At 41.3% G+C, this 24776-nt stretch overlaps 1 protein-coding gene across 5 annotated transcripts; it reads right to left on the reverse strand.

The window, feature by feature from the left end:
• Window positions 1-24604, reverse strand: Tmpo (thymopoietin). Of its 5 annotated transcripts, XM_076919974.1 has the most exons (9): window positions 23999-24542; window positions 18109-18235; window positions 16231-16389; window positions 10921-11018; window positions 5410-5529; window positions 5217-5312; window positions 4691-4801; window positions 3811-3899; window positions 1-2204 (listed from the first exon to the last, which is right to left on the reverse strand). In XM_076919974.1, the coding sequence occupies exons 1-9, from the start codon at window positions 24275-24277 to the stop codon at window positions 1922-1924; spliced, it is 1362 nt and encodes a 453-aa protein (XP_076776089.1). In that variant the 5' UTR covers window positions 24278-24542; the 3' UTR covers window positions 1-1921. The 5 variants fall into 5 exon arrangements, with proteins under 5 accessions (XP_076776089.1, XP_076776091.1, XP_076776092.1 ...); XM_076919975.1 differs by lacking the exon at window positions 5410-5529 and having other exon boundaries at window positions 1691-2204; window positions 23999-24423; XM_076919976.1 differs by lacking the exons at window positions 5217-5312; window positions 5410-5529 and having other exon boundaries at window positions 23999-24549.
• Window positions 24605-24776: the final 172 nt, after the last annotated feature.

Genomic DNA, 24776 nt, shown 5'->3' on the forward strand with positions numbered 1-24776 from the left:
TAGAGGTTAATTACTTTATTATTGAATTATATTGTAAAGTCTACATCTATGAATTAATAAATGCTTTGCATTTACATCAAGGACACATTTACTCTAGGGGAATAAAACAGACACAGACAAAAGACCAAGTACACGTTTGCTTAAAAAAAAAATGGCATGTTTTACCTGGCCCTACTTTTTCTATACTGGACCATACTTTCTGATTCCAGACTGACCTTACATATGTGAAGTCTGATTTATATCCCCACATTTTTTAAACATCAAATGGGGCTTCTCACAATTTTTAATTAGAAACAATAGATTGAAAGCAATATGAGAAGCTATGTCTGAAAACAAAGGAAGGAAGATGGCTATCACTGTAGGGTGAGAAATTTGAGTAACCCATGCCCCCTGTGGCTGGTCTCAAGAGACACTTTGACTCTGAGGCAAACACTTCAGATCTAAGTCAGCTCCCCACATGCCCTCAAAGACCAGACCTGCATGTTCTGGTCTCAATAGCAAAAGTATACTTAAAATGTCTACAAGATATCTAAAAGCTAAATACAGTAAATTTTAAGACAAAATTGTGTGCTGATCTAAATATTCATATTCAGCTTCCTCCTTTGTAAAAATTAAAAATGTCTTTACATTTTGGATGTTATTAAAAAATAATTTACATTCTTAGTGTGCTTTACGGTCAATAACTGTAAAATTGCAACTTAAATGATTGAGTTAAAAATGTTTATGCTTTGCTTGATTTTTACTAAAATTTAAATTGAATTTCATCTAAGCCATATATGAGGTAAATTTCAGCTAAAAAGACAACTATAAGGATATCACTAATCATTTCAAGAGTACACAAAACCATATAATGCCCACCTTATTTGAAATTACAAATTAAGCATTAACAACTACACATGTGATTTAAAAGCAAGTTGGTTATACTTTTAAATCAAATCACATGGGGGAATTATATGTCTAAAACAAACAAAAACCTCAACACCCTGACTCAACCCAAAACAAAACAAAAATCCCTGGGTGAAAAAAAATTTTTTTTTGGTTAAAAGAAGACAATGAAATCCAACTGAAACAGAGGGGACCAGTGTTTAGTTTCTAACTTCTAAACAAATACCCCCACACTTATTTACCTAAACAAATACCCCCACACTTATTTACCTAAAGAATATTTTGATAAGCTGGATTGACGGGATAAATGCTTTGCTGTAAATAAAAAGCACAGGATCCCAACGGGAGCCTTGGAGCTAGCTAACAGCTCTCTCAAACGCGTGCAGCCAGCCAAAGGTCCCCTAAAGCAGTATCGATTGCTCTACAAGACCCCCGTGGAAAACCAAGTGTACTTAATGAAGTAGGACTTCCATGATATGACAAATACTCTAGCGAGTAGTGTGGGAGGGCTGCACTGGCGACACCACACGACAGGAGTCACAGAAGAGCTTATTGCTGTACCTTCCATGGACAAACTGCTGCGGACAGGAAGCACAACTGCGTGACCGTTTCTCATACTGAACTTCATTCACATTTGTAACATTTTTACTCAGCAGAGAATAAGTCGTAAATGTTTTCTGTAAGAATTCCAAGTATTTAATGTGTAGCTTCACATTACATCACCATGTTTTGCCTTATTTTTCAAATACACAAAACAATGCATTTTCCCCAAAAGTGAAATAAGATGTCCACATTAAAAAAATAAAGCCTACAAAAAAGTTCTGGAGCTAAAAAAATTATTCATATGGCACAGTGTGATCTCCAAAGTCCAAAATATTGAAATGAGATCATGTAAGCATCCTGCTTGCTTTTCAATGCAGCGCTAACTTTACTGAGGTGACATCACAATTTAGTTCTTCAGTCAACAGTGGACACAAATGTTTTTCTATGGTTATTAAAAACAGGAGATCAAGTTGAATGTGCCGAAATGATTTCTTCAGTTGGATATTTTAGCATCTTGAAGAAAATTAGTGAAGGGATTTCCTTGGTTTGTTTCCATAGCTTGATAGACCAAAAACAAAAAAACCGCCACAACTGCAAACAGCAACATTTTTATCCACATAGGAACGGATCGTCCCTTCTTTGTCTTTTCCGACTTGACGTCTGCCAAGGGGACGTACTTAGGGACGTATTTAGATGAGAATGGTTCTTCCATCCTGAAGTCACTGAGCTCGAGAGGCCGGCCTGCAGCACCTTTGATTGGTCTGCGGCAGCTAGCACTGTTCAAAGTTAAAGAGAGAATTCCAGATGATTCAAGTCAACAACAAAACCTTAGTGTGATTTCTAAGCACACTGCAAAAAGCAGCAGCAGAAAACTGACAAACAGAAGCAGGGGATCTACTGATCACATGCTGCTCAGTCTTTGCTTTTGTTCTGTGGTGGAGCTGGGAGGTTAAGTTAGGGCCTCAAATGCTTGGTGGGCATTGTTATTACAGAACTCCAGTTCCAGCTAGGTTTTCATCTTAAAAGTTAGTTTTGGGCTGGAGAGATGGCTCAGCTGTGTAAAGAACAGGCTCACAACCAAAAGGCTAAGGGCTTGGTTCCCAGCACCCACAGCTGTCTCTCCACCTACCTTTAGCCAGGTATGGTGATGCACACCTTTGATCTTAGCACTTGGGAAACAGAAGTGAGCAGATCTCAGTCTGAGGTTAGACTGACCAATGGAGCAAATTCCAGAACAGCCAGGGCTGTTATAGAGAAACCATGTTTTGAATATTCAAAAAAAAAAAAAAAGTTAGCTGCCTCATTTATTATAAAATAGTACTTAGGATAAATACTCTCTAAGCCTGTCTTAAAGGCTGAGTATTGTATTGTGTTCCTGTGATCCCAGTGTGTCATGAGTATTAGATCTGCCTTGTATACATGGTAAATCCAAGTACCTGGCCCCTGACCCTCAGGAGCTGTAGCTTGTACCTGCCCACACAAAACATGAAAAAGGTGAAAACATGAGGATTAGGGGTTCAAGGTTATCCTCAGCTACACAGTGAGTCCAAGGACAACCTAGACTACAGGAGACCAGGCAGGAGTAGGACAACAGCTTGGTCAACAAAGTGCTTGCTGTTTAACATGAGGGCCTGAGTTCAATCCTCAGCATACATGAGCATGTGCGCACATTCTTGGCTCACCCAGTGAAAGAAAGCATTCACTGCTTGTCTACCAAGTTTGACGTCCTGAATTCAATCCTCAGAACCCAGGGTGAACTCCCAAGAGTTACCCTCAACTGACACATTGCTCACTAATAAGTTGGACAAGGCAGAAAGGTATACCTCTGGAGAGGCAGGAAACAGAAGGATTGCTGAGGGCTTGTTGGCCTGTCAATTTAGCTGAACTGTTTGTTTCGCTTCAGGTTTAGTGAGTGATCAAAATATAAGAAGGGGCCCCGGAGACGGCTCAGCCCATCAGTGGATGAACTCTTCTGGGCACATCAACAAACATCAGGTTCAGACAGAGATGCTGTCTCCAAATAGTAAGTGGGGAGTAATGGAGAAAGTCACATTGACACCCAGTATCTATCTCTGGTTTCCACAAGTAAACACAAACACCCAAAATAAATCAAGTTAAAAATAAGCAAAGGAGCATGTGCACGCACAACTCAGTGGCAGAGAGCTGGCTGAATGTATGGGGCCTGGATCTGACCAAGTACTACCAAACCCTGCCCCCACTTTGTTCCCAAAAGAGTTATATGTAATCAAAATAAATTTTGAGTGATTCAATTTTCATACATGTGAACCACTTGATTCTGAAAACAAAGCCACAACAATGTTGTGGCCAAGAACTGAAAGTTCCCTAGAAAGTATTTATACTCGAAGTCATCTATCCAAGTACCTAATTCCTGTTGGAGTAGAAGCTTCGTAGGGGAACATTTCCTTAAGAATATCCCTTTCTACTCTTCTTTCCTCTGTTTTTTCTCCCACCTAGTAAGAAACAAAGAAACAAACACAAGTTAAAATTTAGTATATATATGCAATAATTCAAATACTTAAAACATCTTTAGGGGAACAAAATACCCTCCTCTGGCTTAGTTTTGGTATCAACTAGGTATTCAGAAGGCTCCAAGACTCTTCACATTTCATCATGGGGATGGTATATTAATCATCAAAGGGAAACACCCAGCAGCCCAACAAGGCTTGTAAATTCCCTCAGGAATGCCCTTGTTTAGCATTAAGAAAGCATTAAGAGTGCACTGTTTCTTCCTGTTAGGAATCTGTGATATGTAAAGGGTTAATTATAGAAGATACCTAATTAATGTAGACCTCTATCTTGTTTTAAAAGTCAATTAAATCATTCCAGCTTAAAAAAAAATTGCTTAAGCCATGCAGCCAGCATTTTAAAGATTGGTTACACAGGAGTCTACCACACAAAGGTACTTGAAGGTCTTTTCAACAAAAGAGCAGCTTCCCTCACAGCCCAAGTAGCATTTTAAACTTGGATCCATGACAGAAAGAGCCTATTACAAGCAGCACACCAACTCCCCTGCAACCAGAAACTGAAGAGCCACACAGCAGCAGGAATATAGTATTATTAGTAAGCCATACTGTATTAATCTCTATTTTCACAACTAAATTTGTCTTTAAACCATACACACACACACACACGCGCACACACACACACACACATAAACCTCCCAGTAAAGTTCTGTCTCCTCCCGCTTAAAACAAAAGTCTGAAAGATAAAGACAGCATTGGGCTAAATTGTATCCATTTACTTCAGCTCTTGTCAATGGTTTCTTTGGTGTTCTTCTGGTTATGTCTGAGAATTCAGTGATTGGCAGAATAGAAGATGCATGCTTGAAATTTCCAGTCAACCTATTGGCCACCTGCCAAGATTCAAATTATTCAGACTCAGAATTATCCAAATATAGCAAAGACACTTAAAATAAAAAAAAAAAAAAAAAAAAAAAAGATAATTCATTTCTGTAATATGTGATTTTCCCCTAATAAAAATTTAGGTAGTGGAATCTAGAAACACACTCAGTGCTTCACACATGAAACCTTGTAATTCTTCAAATATTTAGTAAAAAATTATCCTCATGGTATTTAGGATTCTTATGTAATTAATTAAACTTATTTGTAAAATGACTACATTCAAATATTCAAAAATCCAGAAACTTGGAGAAAATTAGTTAAAATGTAGTATAAATTTTCCATTTGCCAAAATTCACCACCTCCCAAATTCCAACTAAGGGGTAATTACAAAGAACAGCACTTAGATAGTTTATGAAACATATTTACTAAGGATTCGTTGCTTGACGCCTTTATAGTTTCAGCTATGGGAGTACTCTCTGAAATTACTGCACCATCTATACGAAAATGCTGTGAAGTTTCCACCTGTTAGTTTGAAAACAGAACAAAAACAATCAGTGTGAAGCAATCACTAAGGCCCTACCAATCTGCAAACCCGACTCAGCGGCAAGCCCTGCGTCACCCTTTTCCTCGGAGTTCTTCTCGACCCTCTTGTGGACTCCCTAGTTAATGCCTGCAGAGGTCCGACTTTTGAAGATCCACTTGTCCATTCAGTCTCAGTTACTCCAGCTTGGGAATAGCTCTAGTCAAGCATCAACACGTTAAAAAGTCATATCCTAACACAAACCCCTGAACAATGACCATTTTTAGCACACCAAGAGAAACCAAGAACTCTCTAGACATCAGCAATTACAAGCAATGCTACGCCCTCAAAATATTTCTAACGAAAGGTACTGATTTTGCTGCCTTGTAGTCAATCACCAGAAAGTAAAGGTCAATAAAATACACTAGAGTCTGCTCAGAGTATTGACAGCTCTCACTGGTTTCTCCTGTGATATGCTGCTTGGTAACTGACCTAGCACTAAAGCAGCATCTCTGTCTTTGGGATCATGAGTTACATACATGTCATTTGTTATGATTTGTTTCCAGGAAGGAAGGAGGAAGGAAATTAGAAAGAAACCACTTTTGATGGCAGTAGCTTAGTGTTAGAGCCCCTGTTTACTATGTGTGAGGTCCTGGGTTCTATTCCCAGCAAGGAGAAAAAAATTAAAGAAAAAGCAAACAACAAACTTCTATGGCTGCTCATCAATCAGACATTCTTTCCACGTGATTTAATTATTTTAGTAGAATCTGTCAAACTGTAATTGTACTCTCCCCTTCCTACAGAAAGCACACAGCGGTTGCCTTCCAACCCCAGATTAATTTTTCTCTGGGAGGAAACAGAACTGACTTCCCCCTCATTTAAACAGTGCTTTAGTGGTCAAGTGCAGTGGAACAACACAAGTTACCTTAGCTTCAGGGAAGCAGAAACAAGAGAACTGCCTGCCACAAATTTTAGGACAGCCTAGGGCACATACTGAGACTGACTTTATTAAAAAAATAAAAAAGCATCCTAGGGATGGGGACATGGCTTGTATCCAGTATGCAATGCCATGTTTGGTCACTAGCACCATACCAAAACTAAAACCAAAACCAAAACCAAAAAAACTCCATCACGGCAACAAAAATCCCTTAGGCCTTATGGACGAGCTCACCTCCACCCAATCAATCCTGCGTGCAGCTGTTTTCATGGACATCAACATCAGCCTTACATGGGAGTCAGTCAGTACTCACTAAGCTACTTCTCACTGATCCCGGATAAGCATGCTGATTTGCTATCGGTAGGTACCACCACTCAAACTGTACAGTGACACAAACAGTCCCCAAGCCAATCTCATGTTTACCTGGATTGACAAGAGTTTTTGTTTTGTTGTGTGTGGGTTTTTTATTTTTATTTATTTATTTTTTTAAGAGACAGGGTTTCTCTATGCAGCTTTGGCTGTCCTGGAACTCACTCTGTAGACCAGGCTGGCCCTGAACTCATGGAAATTGGCCTGCTTGTCTCCTGAGTGCTAGGATTAAAGGCATGTGCTACCACTGCCCAGCAAGAGTTTATTTTTTAAAGAAATATATTTTAATTGTATGCGTATGTCTGTACACATACACATCAGAGGCCATTAAGAGGGTCCTTTGGAGCAAGAGATACAGCAGCTGTAAGCCATGATGTGGGTTTGAGAATCTGACTCAGGTCCTCACAAGAGCTCTTAAGCACTAAGCTGTTTCTCCAGCACCAGCATCGTAAGATTTTTGACATACAATCTGAATCTCAGGGCTCCTTACCCTGCTATTAGTTAGGGAATCTCTGCTGAATGTAAAATTAATGTCAAAGACACATTATGTAAATGAAACACTATGTAAACAAAATAAATTCTTATCAACAGTCAAATGCCAAAGTTTGACACAGTATCAGTCTGTGCTCTCCATCCTGGTGACACACACTTGTCACTCCTGCCCTGGCCTCCAGCTTCTAATTCTCCTGTACCTGCAGTGCTGCAGCTACAGGCACATATCGACACTCACAGCAACCAACTTTGAGAATGTAAAGAGAAATTAATAAGATTATCTATCATTCAATGGCAGAATTTGGAAAGAGGCACCAATCACACAGGACTATCTCACTAGCATGTATGCAATGTAAGTGTTTTATGCTTTGAAACCAAGTAAGATTCACAGTTCCATGAGTCAAGACATTCCTTGACTCATCTTAGGGACGAATAAAAGAAACAAATCTTTTCTCACAAAATTCTACAAAGCTAAGTGAGGAAGGAGTAAGTTAGAAGACATTAAACAGCTGAGGCACAGAGTGAGAGTCCAGCAGACAGGCTATTAAATCCAAACAAAACCTAAGCTCTGACAAACAAACCCCACACTAAACTGCTTTACAGTGAGATATAAACAAGTCTTGCACGGTGGTGCACACTTGCAAACCACAGGATGCTGAGCCACTAGGATGAGGAGCCCGAGGCTAGCCCGAGGCTAGCCTGGGCTGCATAAGGGGACTCTCAAAGTAGATACACAGCATGTAAGAGCTCCTGGATTTGATTCACAGGACAGAGGGAGGGAGGGGAGAGAGAACATGTAAACATGGAAGGAAAGCTGAGTTACTCTGAAGTGTTCACTGCCCATACTTGCATACTCCAAGAGAGGACTGTGACATAAAGACATTTGCTAAGACAGTGCAGAAAGTGGAAAGCACTTTCACTTCCACATCAACAAACTGACAGAGACAAAAGGCTACCTGAAGAAGGCTGCTTGTCTTGGCATAAAGAGCTCATAGTGAAAACAACTCTCACATGCATCAAAAGGAAAGTAGCTGAATAAAGTATAGCACATCCACAAATCTCAACACGCAGATGCAGCTGTACTAGAAATGGGGACAAGAAGTAGTGTTTTGATTTGGGAGTGAACTCTAGAACAGATGAAAGGAAGGAGCACATGATGCAAAGGAGCAAATATAAACAATCTATGTAGGTGCTTCCTATGTAACATAAAATATAAACAATCGATGTAGGTATTTCCTATGTAACATAAAACTCCAGCAGCTCATTAAACTATTGCCTAAAAAAGTAAACATTTTAAGCACAGCATTTTACTTTATATCCTAGTAATATAAATGAAAAAAAAATCAATTGCATTTAGCAGCCATAGTGTTGTTTTTGAAACATGTAAAATGTAAGAAAACTTGAACTAGAAGGACCAAGATGCTCAGCATGATAAGATATAAGAAAGAACTAAAGTTTATAGCCTGTATTTGTAAGCTTGAAATGTTATCACGTGCTCACAAACTCTCCTCCTTAGGGACAGAGGAAGGAAGGGACACAAAGGAATCAGACTCTAAATCCCACCCATCTGGCTGTGAATGGAGCCCAGTAGTAAAGCGACTGCATACCCTGCAGCAGGCTTTGGGTATGATCAGGAATAAAAAAATCATACCGTAAGTCGCAGTGGTGGTGCATGCTTTTAAACACAGTGCTCAGGAGATAAGAGGCAGAGGAAGGTGGATCACTGTAAGTTCAAAGCTAGCCTGTTCTATAAAGTAAATTCCAGGACAGCCAGGTCTATAAAGAGAAATCCTGTCTTGAAAATAAAACAAAAATATAGCATAAAAAACTTTATTATCCAGTGTGGTTGTAATCCCAGAATTTGGATTGGTGAATTTGAGGCCAACCTGGTCTACAGAGCAAGTTCTTGGATAGCCAAGGCTATACAAAGAAACTCTATCTCAAATGTGGGCCCCCAAGGGTATTTTTTCCTAGTTGTTTTATATGAACTTAACTTTAAGGCAACTAAATAACTCAGCAAGTAAAGTTTCTCATAAAGTAATTAGTTATAGATATTAAATAACATGACTGAGAAAAATCATCTTGGCCGGCAGTGGTGGCGCACACCTTTAATCCCAGCACTTGGGAGACAGAGGCAGGTGGATTTCTGAGTTCGAGGCCAGCCTGGTCTACAGAGTGAGTTCCAGGACAGCCAGGACTACACAGAGAAACCCTGTCTCGAAAAGCCAAAAAAAGGAAAAGAAAAGAAAAATCATCTTGTAACTTGAAATAAAATCACGGATTTAGGCAATATTATCCAAAGCTGTTAAAACCTTTAACTGAAAAGACCAATATCTGAACTATTATTAATTTTAATATTTTTGAAGGAAATTCATGTTTCCTGAAATGATCAGTAGAAAGGCTACATTATTATGAAGTATTCTCGTCAAAGAAACTGAATCCAAATCCAGACCAACACATTAGATTTATGTTTTCCAATACAGTAGTCACCAGCTACATAGACTCTTTAAACAGAGTCCACAGCCTAACCACAACAGTTAAAAAAGGCTACTCCAGACAAACATTTTTATTGTGACTACAAAAGAAAAAAAAAAAAAGTCTCTGCATTGCCACATGCAGGTCTAGTCCCCAGTATAACACATTACACAGGATATCAAAAACACAACACTTGCAAACCACCAGAAAGCAGGAAATACCGATATGGTCAACTATGGCCGCCAAACTGAGGACGGAGAATCAGCCGTGGTGGGAATTAATACAGACTTACTGCTTGTTCAGACTCCTCAATTTAATTATGCAATAAACCATTTTTGGCCAGGATCGGTGGTATACTCCTGTGATCCTAGCATTTGGGAGGTACAGGCAGGAGGGCCAGGAGTACACGGACCTGCCTCACCCTCGGATCACAGAAAAGGAAGGTAGCAGAAAGCTTTACAAGCTAGAGGCCCGCCTGGTCAGACAGCCCAGGGATTCACTGTGAAACACTGTTTCAAAGACACCATAGAAACCAGAGGCAGACAGAACATGGAAAAGACAGATTAAATAAACAAAGTAACACACTTTCAAGTTAAAGACTAAAGTCAAGGAAAAAGAGAGAGAGCAGAAAAAAAATAAAAAAAAAAAAGAGTAAAGACTAGGAAAAGAACCTAGGGTGTGGCGCCTAAATCAGAGTGAGTGACTTTCCTCTGTAAAATAACGTATTAATGCCTTATACTCATTCTCTCCCCAGTTTCCTTTTGAAAACTCTACCTTGCCCTTCCTGTCCCACCCCCCTAGAGAGGAAATTGTCATCTTAAATAATGTACCATACTAACTTCCAAGTGTTAAGAAGAAGCTACAAATAATCAAAGTAAATCCAATCGAGAAATCTAGACACAAAGACAAATATAAAACTTTCCCAAGTTTTCAAAGAAGCTGCATCAAAAAAAGGTGCATTTTATTTTCTAAAATAACATAGGGGGAAGTATACATAGGCCAGTGTTCCACCCTCTTGCTTCCCCTTGAAGTAAGAAGCAAGGGGAAGCAAGAGGGTGGAACACTGGCCTAGCAAACCTGACACCCCAGGTTCAAAACTGCTGTGCCCGTTAGAAACAGGCAGCATGAGAAATACGCTCAGCCCAGTAAACACCGGAGGCTATGCTGACGACACATCTCACAAAGGATGTGGCCCGCACCACTCATCCATGAAGGCGGGTCTGTGGAGGGAGCGGCTGCACTGTGTGCGTCAACTGATTATCAAATGTCAAGACACGGGATGGATGCTAGGGGTCGGATGCCATGCCTGGACACGGGGATTGTACAGCTACAAATACCTGATTGTGCTCAATCCTCCTCTGCTTGAGCGTTACTGGCGTCTTGGCTCTGCCCTTTAGCGGCTCTCTCTTCTCCAGCTTGAGTTCTATTTTAGAGTCTGGAAATGACATTGAAGAAATCATTATTCGCTGGGATGCTCGAGTTACGTTTTACTAACATGACTTCGGAACCCCGGCTGTAGGCATATTAGCACACGCGACAATCTGTTTTTAATATCTCAACAGAGAAAAACTGATTTATCTTAAACCCTTTTATAAAAAAAAAAAACAAAACACAACAGCCCAAACACTTATAATCTTAGTCTTTTTTTTTTTTAAATATCCTGTACCACTGTTTAATCTGGTTACTTCTTCCTACTTCCTCTTTTCCATTATTCCCACCCCTAGAATGGGATTTTAACTAGGATTAGGTTTCAAACTGCATCTGGGGAGGTGTTTCATTAAAAGCCAACGCAAATGTGGACGTGACTATTGTTTTGTCCTTGTAATACATTTGTACTGTAGAACAAGGGTTACCTACTAATATATCACAAAAAGAATTTTAGAAACGAAAGACTGTGTGGCACCACTCATTTAATAATTAATGGTAACTTCCAATGATGTGACTGCAACGCTTTAATATTAATAAAGCCTGTCCTTAATTAGAGGCTGTAGTTCAGTAAAGACCATATGTCTGGGGTGTTAGGCTCAATCCCTAGCACCAAACAAAATTAGTCTCTTACAGTTATTAACCCAATAGTGTATACATTTAAAAAAAAAAAAAAAGGTGAGTATTCTAATTTTTCAACCTTGGTTTCATCATAATTTCAAGACCTACACACTCTTTTACAAAGCACTTCCCAGCAGCCATGGTAGCCATCTGCAATCCCAGCACCTGGAGGGGGCGGGGGAGGGAATCTCTAGCTCAAGGTCACTATGTGCTACATAGTGAGACTGTCTCAAAACAAAAAGGAACTTTTCTACTTTTATGGCCCTTTACCATAGAAAAACAGGTCTAAAAATTGGCTTTCTTAGCAAAGAAACAATAGAATTAATTCTTTCAGCTTAATGTTATACAAGCTTAATGTACAAACTGATCAAGCTAACTTTGTGCCTTGCTGGCCTAATTTAACCCTAGTAGAGCATACAGACCTGCCATCCTCTCTACCCCAAGACAGCGATTTTTAATCAAAATAGTTCAAACAGGTCAATTAAGACCAAGCAACCAACTATTCCCAACGCTGTCACCAGATCTATGAACATTATATTTGGTATAGTTCTGAGCATTGTAAAATCTACTTTTGTTCTTTCTTAACTCAGAAGAATCTAAGAAACCTTAGCACAGAGCAAACTAAATATTATCAAGCAGAAACTGATTAGACAAATAAGCTATGTCGTTACAAATTAAGTTCTTGTTCAAATTTAGATTTTAACAGCCAATTAAATACACAGTCCTCAAATTGTGAAAAGGACATGTGACAACTAGAATGTTTTCAGTCACTACTGGAGTGTTTCAATGGAAACAGGAAAGGCATGTTCATCCACATATTTTCAACTTGTTCAAACTCCAAGAATAAAGCACACATAAATCATGTTTCTGGAGACCACACAAAACTGTTCAAATTTAACAACTTTATTGAATTTGTAGAAGCATTCTACAGGAATACATTGCTTTAAAGAAATCACACAGCACTTAACAGGTACATGTATACATGTACATTTTAGAAGACAAGTAACAAAGTTGCAGAGATGGAATGTGTAGTCTTAAGAACATGGTAGCGGTAGACATGTACACCAAGATTGTATTTGATTATGCTGGAGACTAGTTTCCATAGCATCTCCACAGCTAGGATACCTTACCTTACAACCATACAAATGAAAACAGTAATACATTGCTTCATACAGACACAGACATTGTGGGATAGTAAAAAATCCTTAAGGTTTTTAGAAAATAATTTCTTGGTTTTAGCATCCAGATCTGAAATTTAACTACGTAGGACATACAAAATACCTTTAAATACACGTAGAAAATAAAAAAGCCCCATCTTTGTAGTGTCTTGTTCATCTAACAAAATAGTCATGTTGAGTGAACATGAGGTATACCAGAATTCTATTTATCACCCTTACTGTGTTCCTCAAATGTGGTCCATGGACTTGTATAACCAGGAATTGTTGGCTACCTCCTCTATCAGTCATAAAACTGTACATTGCCTTTTCTATTCCTTTAGTAAAAATGTGCATAAATATTTTTATATGTACATATAGGTATGCAAGTTTCCCTCTTATCATTTGTTTACAAAGTACCCCTTGATTTAAATTCTCATTAACCTTTCTGTAGTGGCTGTGAACTGAACTCAGGCTCAGATGCATGCTAGGCGTATGCACTTACCACTGAGCAGCAGTGCCTTTCCCTTCACATGCACACGCTTGTCTGTGAATCAATGGGTAAGTTTGTGTACTGGCACTTAAGAGTTACACTAATGTAGAATTACCATGAAGTTCACTGCAGACAGAAGTATGACAAGAGTATGGACAGATGTGGAGAGCATGTAGATGCTTAGCTACGAATTATGGTACAAAGGTCACCTGTGAGATGTCTTGCAATGTAATGAGTGGACAACAAAAGGACTCTTAGCAAAACACATTTATGCAATCAAAGTAAGCAGCAGAAAGCAGAGCAGACTGAAATCCCAAGAGCTGTGAGACTTGGCATGCCTACACACTACACTTCTCAGAACTAAAGTCCTGTGAGCAGGGGAAAAAGAGAAATCAGTGTTCCAGGTGACTAACAATGTTTGACTCTGCCTTACACATAAGGAAGTGTGTGAGTGGCACACGAAAGGAAGTGAGGAGCCTATGATTATTTTAGCTGCTGGAATTCCTTGTAAACCTACAGTGTTATGTGAAACAGGGAACTGTAAACTCTTTCTTCTAAGACAAATGTGATCTCTTAAGCTTCAACTGTACTAGGCTTCTACATTTGCAATTATACTCTAACTTGATGAGTGGAATCTTAACACCTTGAAATTAGCTCTATTAGGAGACTAAATTCTTAGAAAGGGTTACAAATTCTCCAGGTCAAAGTTTCCGTCTTTGCTCTTAACCTTATTACTGCTTATTTCCACGCTTTTTAATCACTTTGTGCACTTCCCCTCCAAATAACGTTCCACCTTTAAATGGGGCAAGAGTCAGTTTATTCTTAGAAGCTGGATTAATCTTACAGTCCTTCAACCACAGATAACGCCGACCCAAGGTAGAAGACCCCATGGTACAGGCAGACATCCTCACTTCATCAAAGGCAGCATCACAAAGATACGAAGCTGCATCATAGGTTCTGTTCAGAATCCTGAGTGCTTGCTGTGCATCACTAGGATCTGAGTTAATAACCTGTGCAGCCTGACTTATGTCGGCTTGCAGAGACTTAGCTACGAAGGCAGTGTGGGCTGCAATCTGCAATGCTGATGCTGCAGCTTCATAAGATCTACAGAGAGCTGCGTCCACATGTTTATCACAAGACTCAGTGGAGGACATCTGAGTGGCTGCTCGTGGGGTGGCTTCAGAAATAAACCCCAGGATTTCATCATCTATTTTTGGAACCGATAATATCCGAGTTGCCTCGCTGGAGGAGACTGGGTATTTGCATGCCAACGAGGGCAGCTGTCTATCAATCTGCTGCCACTCCTCTTCGATGACTTTTACGATAGACTCATGGAGAGGAAAAGATGGTTCTGGGGTATCGATTTTATCACGCTGTGGTTGCTTAGACACTTCTATTCCTAAAGTATTAAGAGAATGAGAGACAACACTTTTGGCAAAAGAAGACCTATGTTCGGATCCAGGTGTATTTTGAAATGCCACACAGGAGCCTGAATCCCCTCCCTTTACTGGCTTCTCACTGAGTCTAGGTACTTTTCTGGGAGGGGACAGGGATTCAGATTCTTGATGGCTGGACTGTCCAAGTCTCTTACATATGTTTTCTACATCCAGTGTGGGTACAGAATTAGAAGTCCCAGGCAAACTGCCGACTCCACCCTGGACTAACAGAGAATTGACATAATCTCGGATTGCTTGAGCAAGTGGTGGAGAAATGACCTGTGACCTCTCCGACTCTTGCAGTACTTCTCTTTCACTAGAGAAAACTGACTGATCTGAAACACCAGGCTCCTCAGCACGAGACGGCCGAGTTCTATTCTTCCCTCCACGGCAAATATTTTCTACTATGTCCTTACAGTAAGTAGTAGTGGTTTCTCTTATCAGCGAAGGAGAAGCTGCAGCAGAGACCAGCCTGGCAGCAAAGTCACGCTGAGAAGATGGTGAAGAACTTTTCTCTACACTTCTATCATAGCTAGACTCTGAAGGAATAAATAAACTCCGTCCAGGGGCTAACTTCTGTGTCTGTCCCTTCCCAGACAAGGATGTATCAGTACAAGTCTCCCTAGGTGGGTCTCCCTTAGCTGCCTGCAGTTCAGTCCTGCCCAAAGGAGGACGGGCGGAGATTTCAGGGAAAGAAATACCCTGAAAAAATGCACCAGAGGGAGAAGATGCAAGTTCAGAAAAAGGAACACAATCCCTAGCGGACTTCACTTTCTTGTGTTCTTTCTTCTTTCCTGTAGAGGCAAAAGAGGCAGGAAGTTTAAGCATGACTGGTCTGGGCTGGTCTTATTTGCCTCCTTGCTAAAATAGTGTTGTTGAAGAAAAGGCCCTATACTTCACACTCTTATCAACTAATCTGGTATATAGTGCCTTGGAAGACACAGCCAGACTAAATATTTACAAAATCAGCAAATTATGAGTTAAAACTTCGTAAGTGTGAAATTCTGCATTATTCTAATTTTAAAAAGAAATATACTTCCTATTCTAGTCCCCAAAACACCTAAAAATCTTTTAAATAACTCATATGCCTATTAATAGAAATATTATATTTAAATGCTAACACTCATATTAATTATAAGGAATAAACACATAAACGTAATATGGACCAAAAAACATTAGGTGGAACAAAAATGGCACATAGAAGACCCAACCTATCATTTATATAGAATTTAAAAAAATAAAGTAGCATGAATCAAACTGATCATTAAATATAAAAATGAATTAGTAAGATAAATACCAAATTAATGGTTTTTTTCTGTAGATGTGATAATGGAGAAAGAAAAGGAGAACTTTGTGTTTACAAAAGTATCATTTTGAAGCAAAAGTTAAATAGCTATTTAAACAGAAAGTTAAATTATGTATATCTGATCAATACTGCTTTAAATGATACCTTTCTCATGAACAGTGAGTGAGTCAGGAAGAAGCCCCACATGTTTTTAAGGGCATTTAAAATGTTACCTTCATCATTGTCACTGTATCTGTCAGAGTCGTTACTTCCATTCTGTCTTGTGTTTTCTGCAGAGGAAGAGACGGTTGGAAGAGGAGTAGAGGATCTCGACTCTGTTCCCTGCTCCCTCAGTTTCAACAGCTTTTTCTCATACAGCTTCCTGGTTGTTCCTGTGTTAAGGGAAAAGTTCCATTATACTGGCATGAAATTTTCTTTTTTTTTTTGGTTTTTCGAGACAGGGTTTCTCTGTGTAGCCCTGGCTGTCCTGGAACTCAACTCTGTAGACCAGGCTGGCCTCAAACTCAGAAATCCACCTACCTCTGCCTCCCAAGTGCTGGAATCAAAGGTGTACGCCACCACTGCCCGGCAAAATTATCTTTTTAAAAGACTGAAAACAAACAAAAAATGGTGTGCATGTGAGTGTGTAGAGACCAGAGGCACTGGATCCCCTCCGGAGATGGAGTTACAGGCCTGTGAGTCACCCAATATGGGTTCTCAGAATAAAGCCCTGGTCCTCAGCAAAAACAGTTACAAGTTCCTTAAACTGGGACCATCTTTCCAGCCCCTACAGAAAACCAGTTTTAAGCAACATGCTTTCTATTTCTAGAGTAAGTGATTAAATAATAATACACAATGTACTCTTTTCTAAAATAATTGTTTCTCTGGGATGTTAATATAAGATTATATTTTTTAAAAAAGATTTTATTGTTTATGTGAGTGGGTGTTTTGTTGGCACATATGTCTGTACGCCATGTGCCTGTGTAGGCCAGAAGACAGTGTTGTATGTCCTGTTCAGATAGTTTTTAGCCACATGGTGCTGGGAATCAAATAGATCTACTGGAAAGAGCAGCTAGTACTCTTAAATGCCGAGCCAACTCTACAGCTCCCTAAAGAGCTTCATATAAACAGATGGAAACCTTGAACAGAAAATGATCACACTTCACAACGCTGAGATCACTATGCCTATAAACAGTCACTGAACTATGGGTGTCAAATTCTACAAATCATACTTGAATTATCTTTAATTTCTACTTTAATTAGGTATGTATCTTTTCTTAATTTTTCTTAATATTTGGATAAAAATTATTATCCAAATATATTAACATATAATTTAGCACATTTTCATGTAATATGTATTTTTTAGTGTCTCTCAGAATTTCACAAAGCATATCAAATGTCTGTTGGTAATTATAACCACAAGTTTGTGAGTAGCCTGAGAAGTACACACTTTTAATTCCAGCACTTGAGTGGCAAAGCTAGGCAGGCTACACAGTGAGATCCAGACTGGACAGAGACAAAACCAATTCACCTTTCCAACTACAACTGTAACAAAACCCACCCAATCTCCATACTGTGTTCAAATTTTCACATACCCCTCAAGTTCTGTGTGATTTCTCTCAGTCTTGAGGTTACCGCCCAAACTCTGTAAGAAAGGCATGACCAACCTGGCAAACACTGCTACCTAGAAAAGCCAGTGACAGGTCTAGAGCACTGAGTTCTTACACACCTTCTGTTTTGTTTGTTCTTTAGACAGACTTAGAACAAACCCCTTAGTGCTAATTAGGAAATGGACACTATTAGGCTGAGTACTTACACTCTACTCATTACTCTCTAACTTACTGATGCAGATGACCAGCCAGAGAAGATCCATAAGGCTTTCAGAATAGCATAATCTGACCCTGAATAGGACAATGTCAGCAATCGGTAATTTTACATATTATCTACCAACACTCTCCTTCCTTTCTGAGAGTTTAGGAAACTAAAGTGTTGACTGGTTAAATAAGTAATGACAAATGGTCTCAGAAGATCCAAATTCTAACCATTAATAAGAGTAAACGAATGATGTGGGGCTTGCTTCTTGGCAAAGGTATTTGACTTGATCAACTTACCCACAATGGGACCAGGGTTCACTCCGTATCTCACAAGCTGATCCAGAAGTTCCTCATTAGAGAGCTCGGTCACATCCAGATCATCCTTATCTTCCAGCCTGGGCTTATCAGTCTTCTTTGTGGCTTTCTGTAAACAAAATACAATTATCTCCTCTATATGAAAGCACTTGTTTGACATTCTCTATGCAATCAACAAGGCGACCTATCATCACATTAGCCACAGCAATCTGATTAAACTAAAACCCAGTACCTGGGGCTGGAGAGAGGGCTCAGCAGTTAAGAGCACTCACTGGCTGCTCTTCTAGAGAACTCAGGTCCAGTTCCCAGAACCCACACGGCAGCTCACAACTGTAACTCATATCCCAAGGGATCTGACACTTTCACAGACACATGCATTCAAAACACTAATGTACATAAAATCTTCATAGTGTCAGGGGATCTGAATGGCCTCCTAAAGCACTGGACACAAGTGGTACATAAACGTATACATAGGCAGAACACCCATATTTAAGTCATTAAAAAACAAAACAAAATACTTCTTATCATAAACAATGGGGGCTGTGAATAAGTCCATACTGGAGTGTTTGCCTAGCATGCTCTTCCCTTAAAAAAAAAAAAAAAAAAAAGTAAAAGAAATAAGTCTCTTGAATTTACATCTCCATGATGAAAAAAACTTTAAGTGAACAAGAAAAACATTTTGAAGCAGGCAATATGCTTATATAATATGAACCAGAAAGTTGGGGGTCCATCAACAGCCTGTTTGATATTAAAATTTAATCTGTAGGAGGAAAAGGTCCAGGAAAATAACACCACCTAATAAATATTAAATTTAATAAGAACAAATAAGTGGATAGTTTGGTGTATACTCTTAAAAAAGCACTTTCAACCAAGAAGTACTAACAGAGTGGAATTACCATCCCTTTTTTTAAAGGTATCTTTTTTTTTTAGATTTATTTATTTATTTTTAATTTATATGAGTACACTGTCACTGTCTTCAGACACACCAGAAGAGGGCATCAGATCTCATTACAGTTGGTTGTAAACCACCATGTGGTTGCTGGGAATTGAACTTAGGATCTCAGGGAGAGCGGTCAGCACTCAACCGCTGAGCCATCTCTCCAGTCCTGGAATTACCATCCTGTTAAGATAGCTTTAACTACGTGCATTCAGTCAGTACCTGTGAAGACCACAAGAGGGTATCAGGTCCCCTGGAACAAGGAGTTAGATTGTGAGTAACCATGTCAGTGCTGAGAAGGAAACCTAGGTTCTCTGGAAGGGCAGCCAGCTGTGTTTCATCCTTTAGTACTACTCAAGAGTTAAGTCCAGTCTGAGTTGTGGGAAGGAAGCCCTGTCTTAAAACAACTCAAAACAAAACAGGAAAAACCTCCCACCCATAGATCATCAGCACAGGCACAGTGGGGCATACCTCCACACAAGGAGCCTGAGAGAGGACCATAAGTTTAATGCCAGCTTGAGCTATATAGCAAGAATTTCTGTAAGTAAATAAAGGAATATGCATGCTTGAAGTTCTGGATTCAACCCCCAGAACAAAACAAGCAGTCTCCCCTGACAGGCTCACCAAGAATGTCACTATGCTCCACTGGATCCCTGACAGCTAAACCTGCAGGCTCGGCATGCTCTAACACAAAGGCAGACAGCCAGCTCCACAAATGTTCACTCGTGCCACTATCTAGGTGATTTTAACACCTAAAAATACTGGCATCAAGACAGATAATTAAAAGCCTAACATCCCCCCGCCCCCACGGCAGCACCCACCATATGCATCCAAGGTAAAATTCTATGATGGTAATACATATGAAACAATCTTATGATTTTATGAAATTATTCTTAATTTAAAAATATTCATGAAGGCTGGGCATGGTAGAACATTCCTGCAATCTAGCTCAGGCAACCAGGGAAGGGCACAAGAGTAACTTTTATACAAGCAGTCAAAAATGTTCTACATTTCTTTTGAAACTCAAAATACTTTCCCTATGCTGGACTTTAAAGTGGTAATGTAATTCCTAAATCACAACTCACTTTATTCATGTACTGATTGCCAATATTCGTTTCTCAAGTAGTTGATATCATTGAGTTCAACCAAGACTATACGTTTAAAAATATTTAAATAGTGCAGGTGTAGAATACAAACCTATGGAGACCCACTGAGAGAAAGAACCCCCCACCACAGAGAGAGGGGGTTGGAGAGAGCATCCATGGGATATAGCAAGTACTGTTTCTCCACCAAGTGCTGGGCATCAATGCTACGTCTGGAGCATCCTAAACTGTCCCCGGACTCTTGATGTACAGCCTACCCCCAATAGTAAGTGCTCACAAAAAGGTAGGATCTTTCATGTAAAAGTTGGGCTGGGGGGCTGGAGAGATGGCTCAGTGGTTAAGAGCATTGACTGCTCTTCCAGAGGTCCTGAGTTCAATTCCCAGCAACCACACGGTGGCTCACAACCATCTGTAATGGGATCTGATGCCCTCTTCTGGTGTGTCAGAAGACAGCAACAGTGTATTCATATATACATAAAATATAAATCTTAAAAAAAAAAAAGTTGGGCTGGGAAGAGGAAATATGACAATTTTTAAGGAAAAAAACAAAAACAAAACAAACAAACAAACAAAAAAAACCCCACAAAAGATAGATGTGCAGCAGCTAAGAGCACACCCGGAGGCTCACTTGTAATGTGGGCACTCAGGAGGCTGAGGCAGGACTACTCCACTTGTGACACTCAATGTCAAAAATGAAATCAGTACACATCAGGACCTCAAACACCAGAACTTAACAGAACTGGTTTCGTTTTGGGCTCAAGTCTTATGTGTGAAGCCATGAGAACATTATCCTACTATGTGGCAGATGACTTTGAACTCCTGGTCCTTCAGCCTCCACCAGGTGACCTGGGATGTAGTTTTTACACACAACCAAAAGCTTTGTGGCTTAAGACACTTGGACAAACACTTGGATGATTTAATAGAAAACCTGCCCCACCATGTGCCATTTGAAATGGAAAATATGTTTTATGTTTTTAACTAAGTACCAAGGTACTTTTAAAGACTTGATAAGGGTCTGGAAAAATGGTTCAGTGGCTAAAATCACTGGCTGCTCTTTCAGGACTCAGGTTTGATTCTTAGCACCCACAAGGAAGATCAAAAGCACCCAACTTTTAAAGGATCTGATGCCCTCTCTGTGCTTTCAGGGAACGAGCAGTCACATATGCACGGTGAGCCTACAGATATGCAGGCAAAGCATCCATACATACACAGTAAAACTGAGTTCTAGGACAGCCAGGGCAGTCACACAGAGAAACCGTGCCTCAAAAAAATTCTTAAACCAAAACCAACCAACCAAACAAACAAACAAAATGAGGCTCTTTTTAGAGAGTCTCATCAGGCAGTCCAGGCACACTCAACCCATATGATCTGGTCTCAACATCTTGAATGGTGGAATCACAGATTTGAGCCACCAAGCTCAGCTACTAAATTTTACTTAAAGTGGTTGTGTGTGTGTCTCCCACATCTTTTAAAAAGACATGCCACTGGTGCGCCCAGCTTTTTATGTGGGTGCTGAATTGGTCAGGTCCTTGTGTTTGCACAACAGGTCATATCCCTAGCCTCTTGAATGGCTTTAAGCCCACAAAAAGCATGTGATCTGTCCAGATAGCCACCGAACAAATCACTGAAGAAAATGTATATATACATAAAGGAGTTTTATTCGCCTATAGATAAAATCACGCCATGTACAAAAATGGATGAAACTGGAGATTATGTTGAGTTGCCACTCAGAGCCAGGCATGATGATGCATACCCATAATCCCAGTATCTGGGAATCAGAGACAATGTCCTGGACCACAGTGAATTCTAGACCAGCCAGGATCACATGACATCCTATCCCAACTCCCCTTCCAAAGATAAATATCCTACATATGCTAACATGTTGAGTCTAAATTAAAAAAAACAAACCATGACATATAAAGTTGAAGAGAGTAAAAAGGGACTAATGTGAGGGGAGAAAGGGTGGGTAGCCTGATACAAGGTAAGTAAAAAGTCAGGATAAACCGATTATTTTGTATAATTACAAATTTAGTAACATGGGGGCTCCAGAGATGGGCCAGAGGTTAAGAACACTGGCTGCCCAGCACCCACATGGACGCTCACAACTGTCTACAGCTCCAGTTTCAGGAGACATGGCACCCCCAGGCACATGCAGGAGAAACACCAATGAACATAATAAAAGTCTTACAACACACACAAACAATAACATGGTGCCAGGTGGTGATGGTGCACGCCTTTAATCCCAGCACTTGGGAGGCAGAGGCAGGCGGATTTCGGAGTTCCAGGCCAGCCTGGTCTACAGAGTGAGTTCCAGGACAGCCAGGACTACACAGAGAAACCCTGTCTCGAAAAGCCAAAAATAAAATAAAATAAAATAAAAAAATAACATGGTATGTTTGCCCCCCAAAATCCACAAATAGGAGACACCAAAGACAATAGGCTGGTCAATATTTACTTGGTTTTAGGCGAGAGCTCAAGTAGCTGAGGATGGCCATGGACTCCTAACCCTCCAGCTCCATCTCCAGGCCGCTGGGATTGCAGGTGCTCGACACTTTTATTCATCGGACCAGTGCTCACTAGAAACTGATTTATGCCAATCTTAAGACACTTAGGGAAATGAAAGCTCAGGGTAAAAGTTTTCGCAACTAAATCCACACATGCGTTTGACATCGTTTTCACTCCTGTTCGAGCAATCAGGAAAAAACCCCACATTTAAAAGAAATTAACGCTAAACAACACTGTAAACTTTCGAAGAAGCAAACAGCTTGAGATATAGTTCCCCGGTAGTACATGCTAAGCAAAGAAGCCGCTTTAGAGTTCAATTCCCAGCACCAAAACGAGAGGCAAACCGCGAGACCAGTGAAGAGCAGCGACACCAATCAAAACATTCACGTGTCTCTCCAAGACTTTAAGTTACACCAAACCAGTAGTCTTAACTCATTTTTAATGACTTGAATTCTGTTAACTAAATATAAACCTACACAATACTATGTAAAACGTACCCCCCACCCCAAACCCCAGCAGCAAAAAAGCAAAACGATACACACTGGCGGGAACCCATCTCACACTTCACTGGTCTGAGGCATCAAATTGTAACATTGCTACATCGATGTCATAAATTTTTCTTTTTTGCTTCCGGATCTTGACTTCCTCCCCACAAAAAAAAAATCTTGCGACGATAAACTCTTACTAGCTGGGATTCTCCAGTATGTCTACGAGAACTAACTTTTCCAAATGCAGCGTAAAGCGTTCCATTTATAGTACAGCCAACCCACTTAAAGCGGGGCCTGTTGTCCAGAAGAATAAGACATACGAGGAAAACAAACGGATCAAAAAAAAAAAAAAACAACAACAACAACAAAAAAAACCCCTCCAACTATAGAAAAAAAAAAACATAAAAAGGCGGGAATGCCTTTATTTAAAAAAAAAAAAAAAAGTGGGGGGGGGGGTTGTGCAGAAATGACTATGTCGCGAACTGTCCTCCAGGGAGCGCTCTGACACTGTTGCGAGTCACTTGGGTGCTAAAGCGGGAAAACGCTAGAACTTCACCTCGCGTGCTGGGGCCAAGCCTGTCGGGCTTTAGAGAACGGCTCGGAAGGCCGCGTCTACACCCACTCCGGACCGTGCACACAAGCCCGGAGCCCGGCGGTGCGCCGGGTCCGAGCAGCAAAGGGATTCCCCTCTCCCTGCCCTTCCCGGCGGCCTCGCGATTGGGGCGCCGCCGGCACGGGGACCCCGCGCGGGGTCAGCCCCGCTGGCGAGCACGCGCGGCGGCCGCCAAACGCCCGTCTCCAGGGCCCCGGACCCGGGGGGAAGAGGGGCCTCGCCTTACCCTGCCGACGCCGCCGCCGCGGCCGCGACCCACGGAGGCCCCGGAGCCGAGCACCGGGGTGGGCTCGCGCTCCTCGTCGCTCGAGAAGTCGGGCGGCCCTTTGCTGTTGGCTCCCGCGGCGAGCGGCGGCCGGTTGCGCGCCGTGAGGTGCTGCAGGTAGAGCTGCACGTACACGTCCTTGCGCTGCTCGCCGGCCGGGAGCGTCACGTTGTTGGCGACCAACTCGCTCTTCAACTTGTCTTTGGTCAGGACCGAAGGGTCCTCTAGGAACTCCGGCATCTCGTCCCCCTCCTCCTCTCCTCCTCGGCCCCTCACGCTCGCAGCCGCTCACGCCCGGCGCGCTCGCTCGCTCGCTCGCTGATCCTGGGGGCTGCGCCCGCCGCCTAGGGGGGGAAATCCCTGACCGGGAGCGGCGCCGCGAGCACGGCGCAGAACTCGGACACAAAGCCCGGGCCGGCCCCGCTACAAAAGCCCCGGGCGCACGACTGGTGAGCAAGTGCGGCCAAGCCTGGAGCCCGCAGCGAGCCTAGCCCACACACAAGCTAGTGCGTGGGGTGGGGGGCAAGGGGGGGGAGAGCCTGTCTCGAGCACGCCCCAAGAACGCGCGCCGTCATTGGCGGGCGCCGGGAGGAAGCGCGGCGCGGATTGGCTGAGCGGCTCGCGCGGGTTCCAGCCGCCGCGGCGCAGGGCGAGAGGTGCAGAAACGCAGTTTAAAAGGCGCTCGGGCGGGAGAGCTTGGGCGCGGGGCCCGCTGTTTCCTCTGCTCTCCACCCTTCCC

The sequence above is a fragment of the Arvicanthis niloticus genome, chromosome 22 (genome assembly GCF_011762505.2).
Source record: "Arvicanthis niloticus isolate mArvNil1 chromosome 22, mArvNil1.pat.X, whole genome shotgun sequence".
Taxonomy (NCBI): Eukaryota; Metazoa; Chordata; class Mammalia; order Rodentia; family Muridae; genus Arvicanthis; species Arvicanthis niloticus.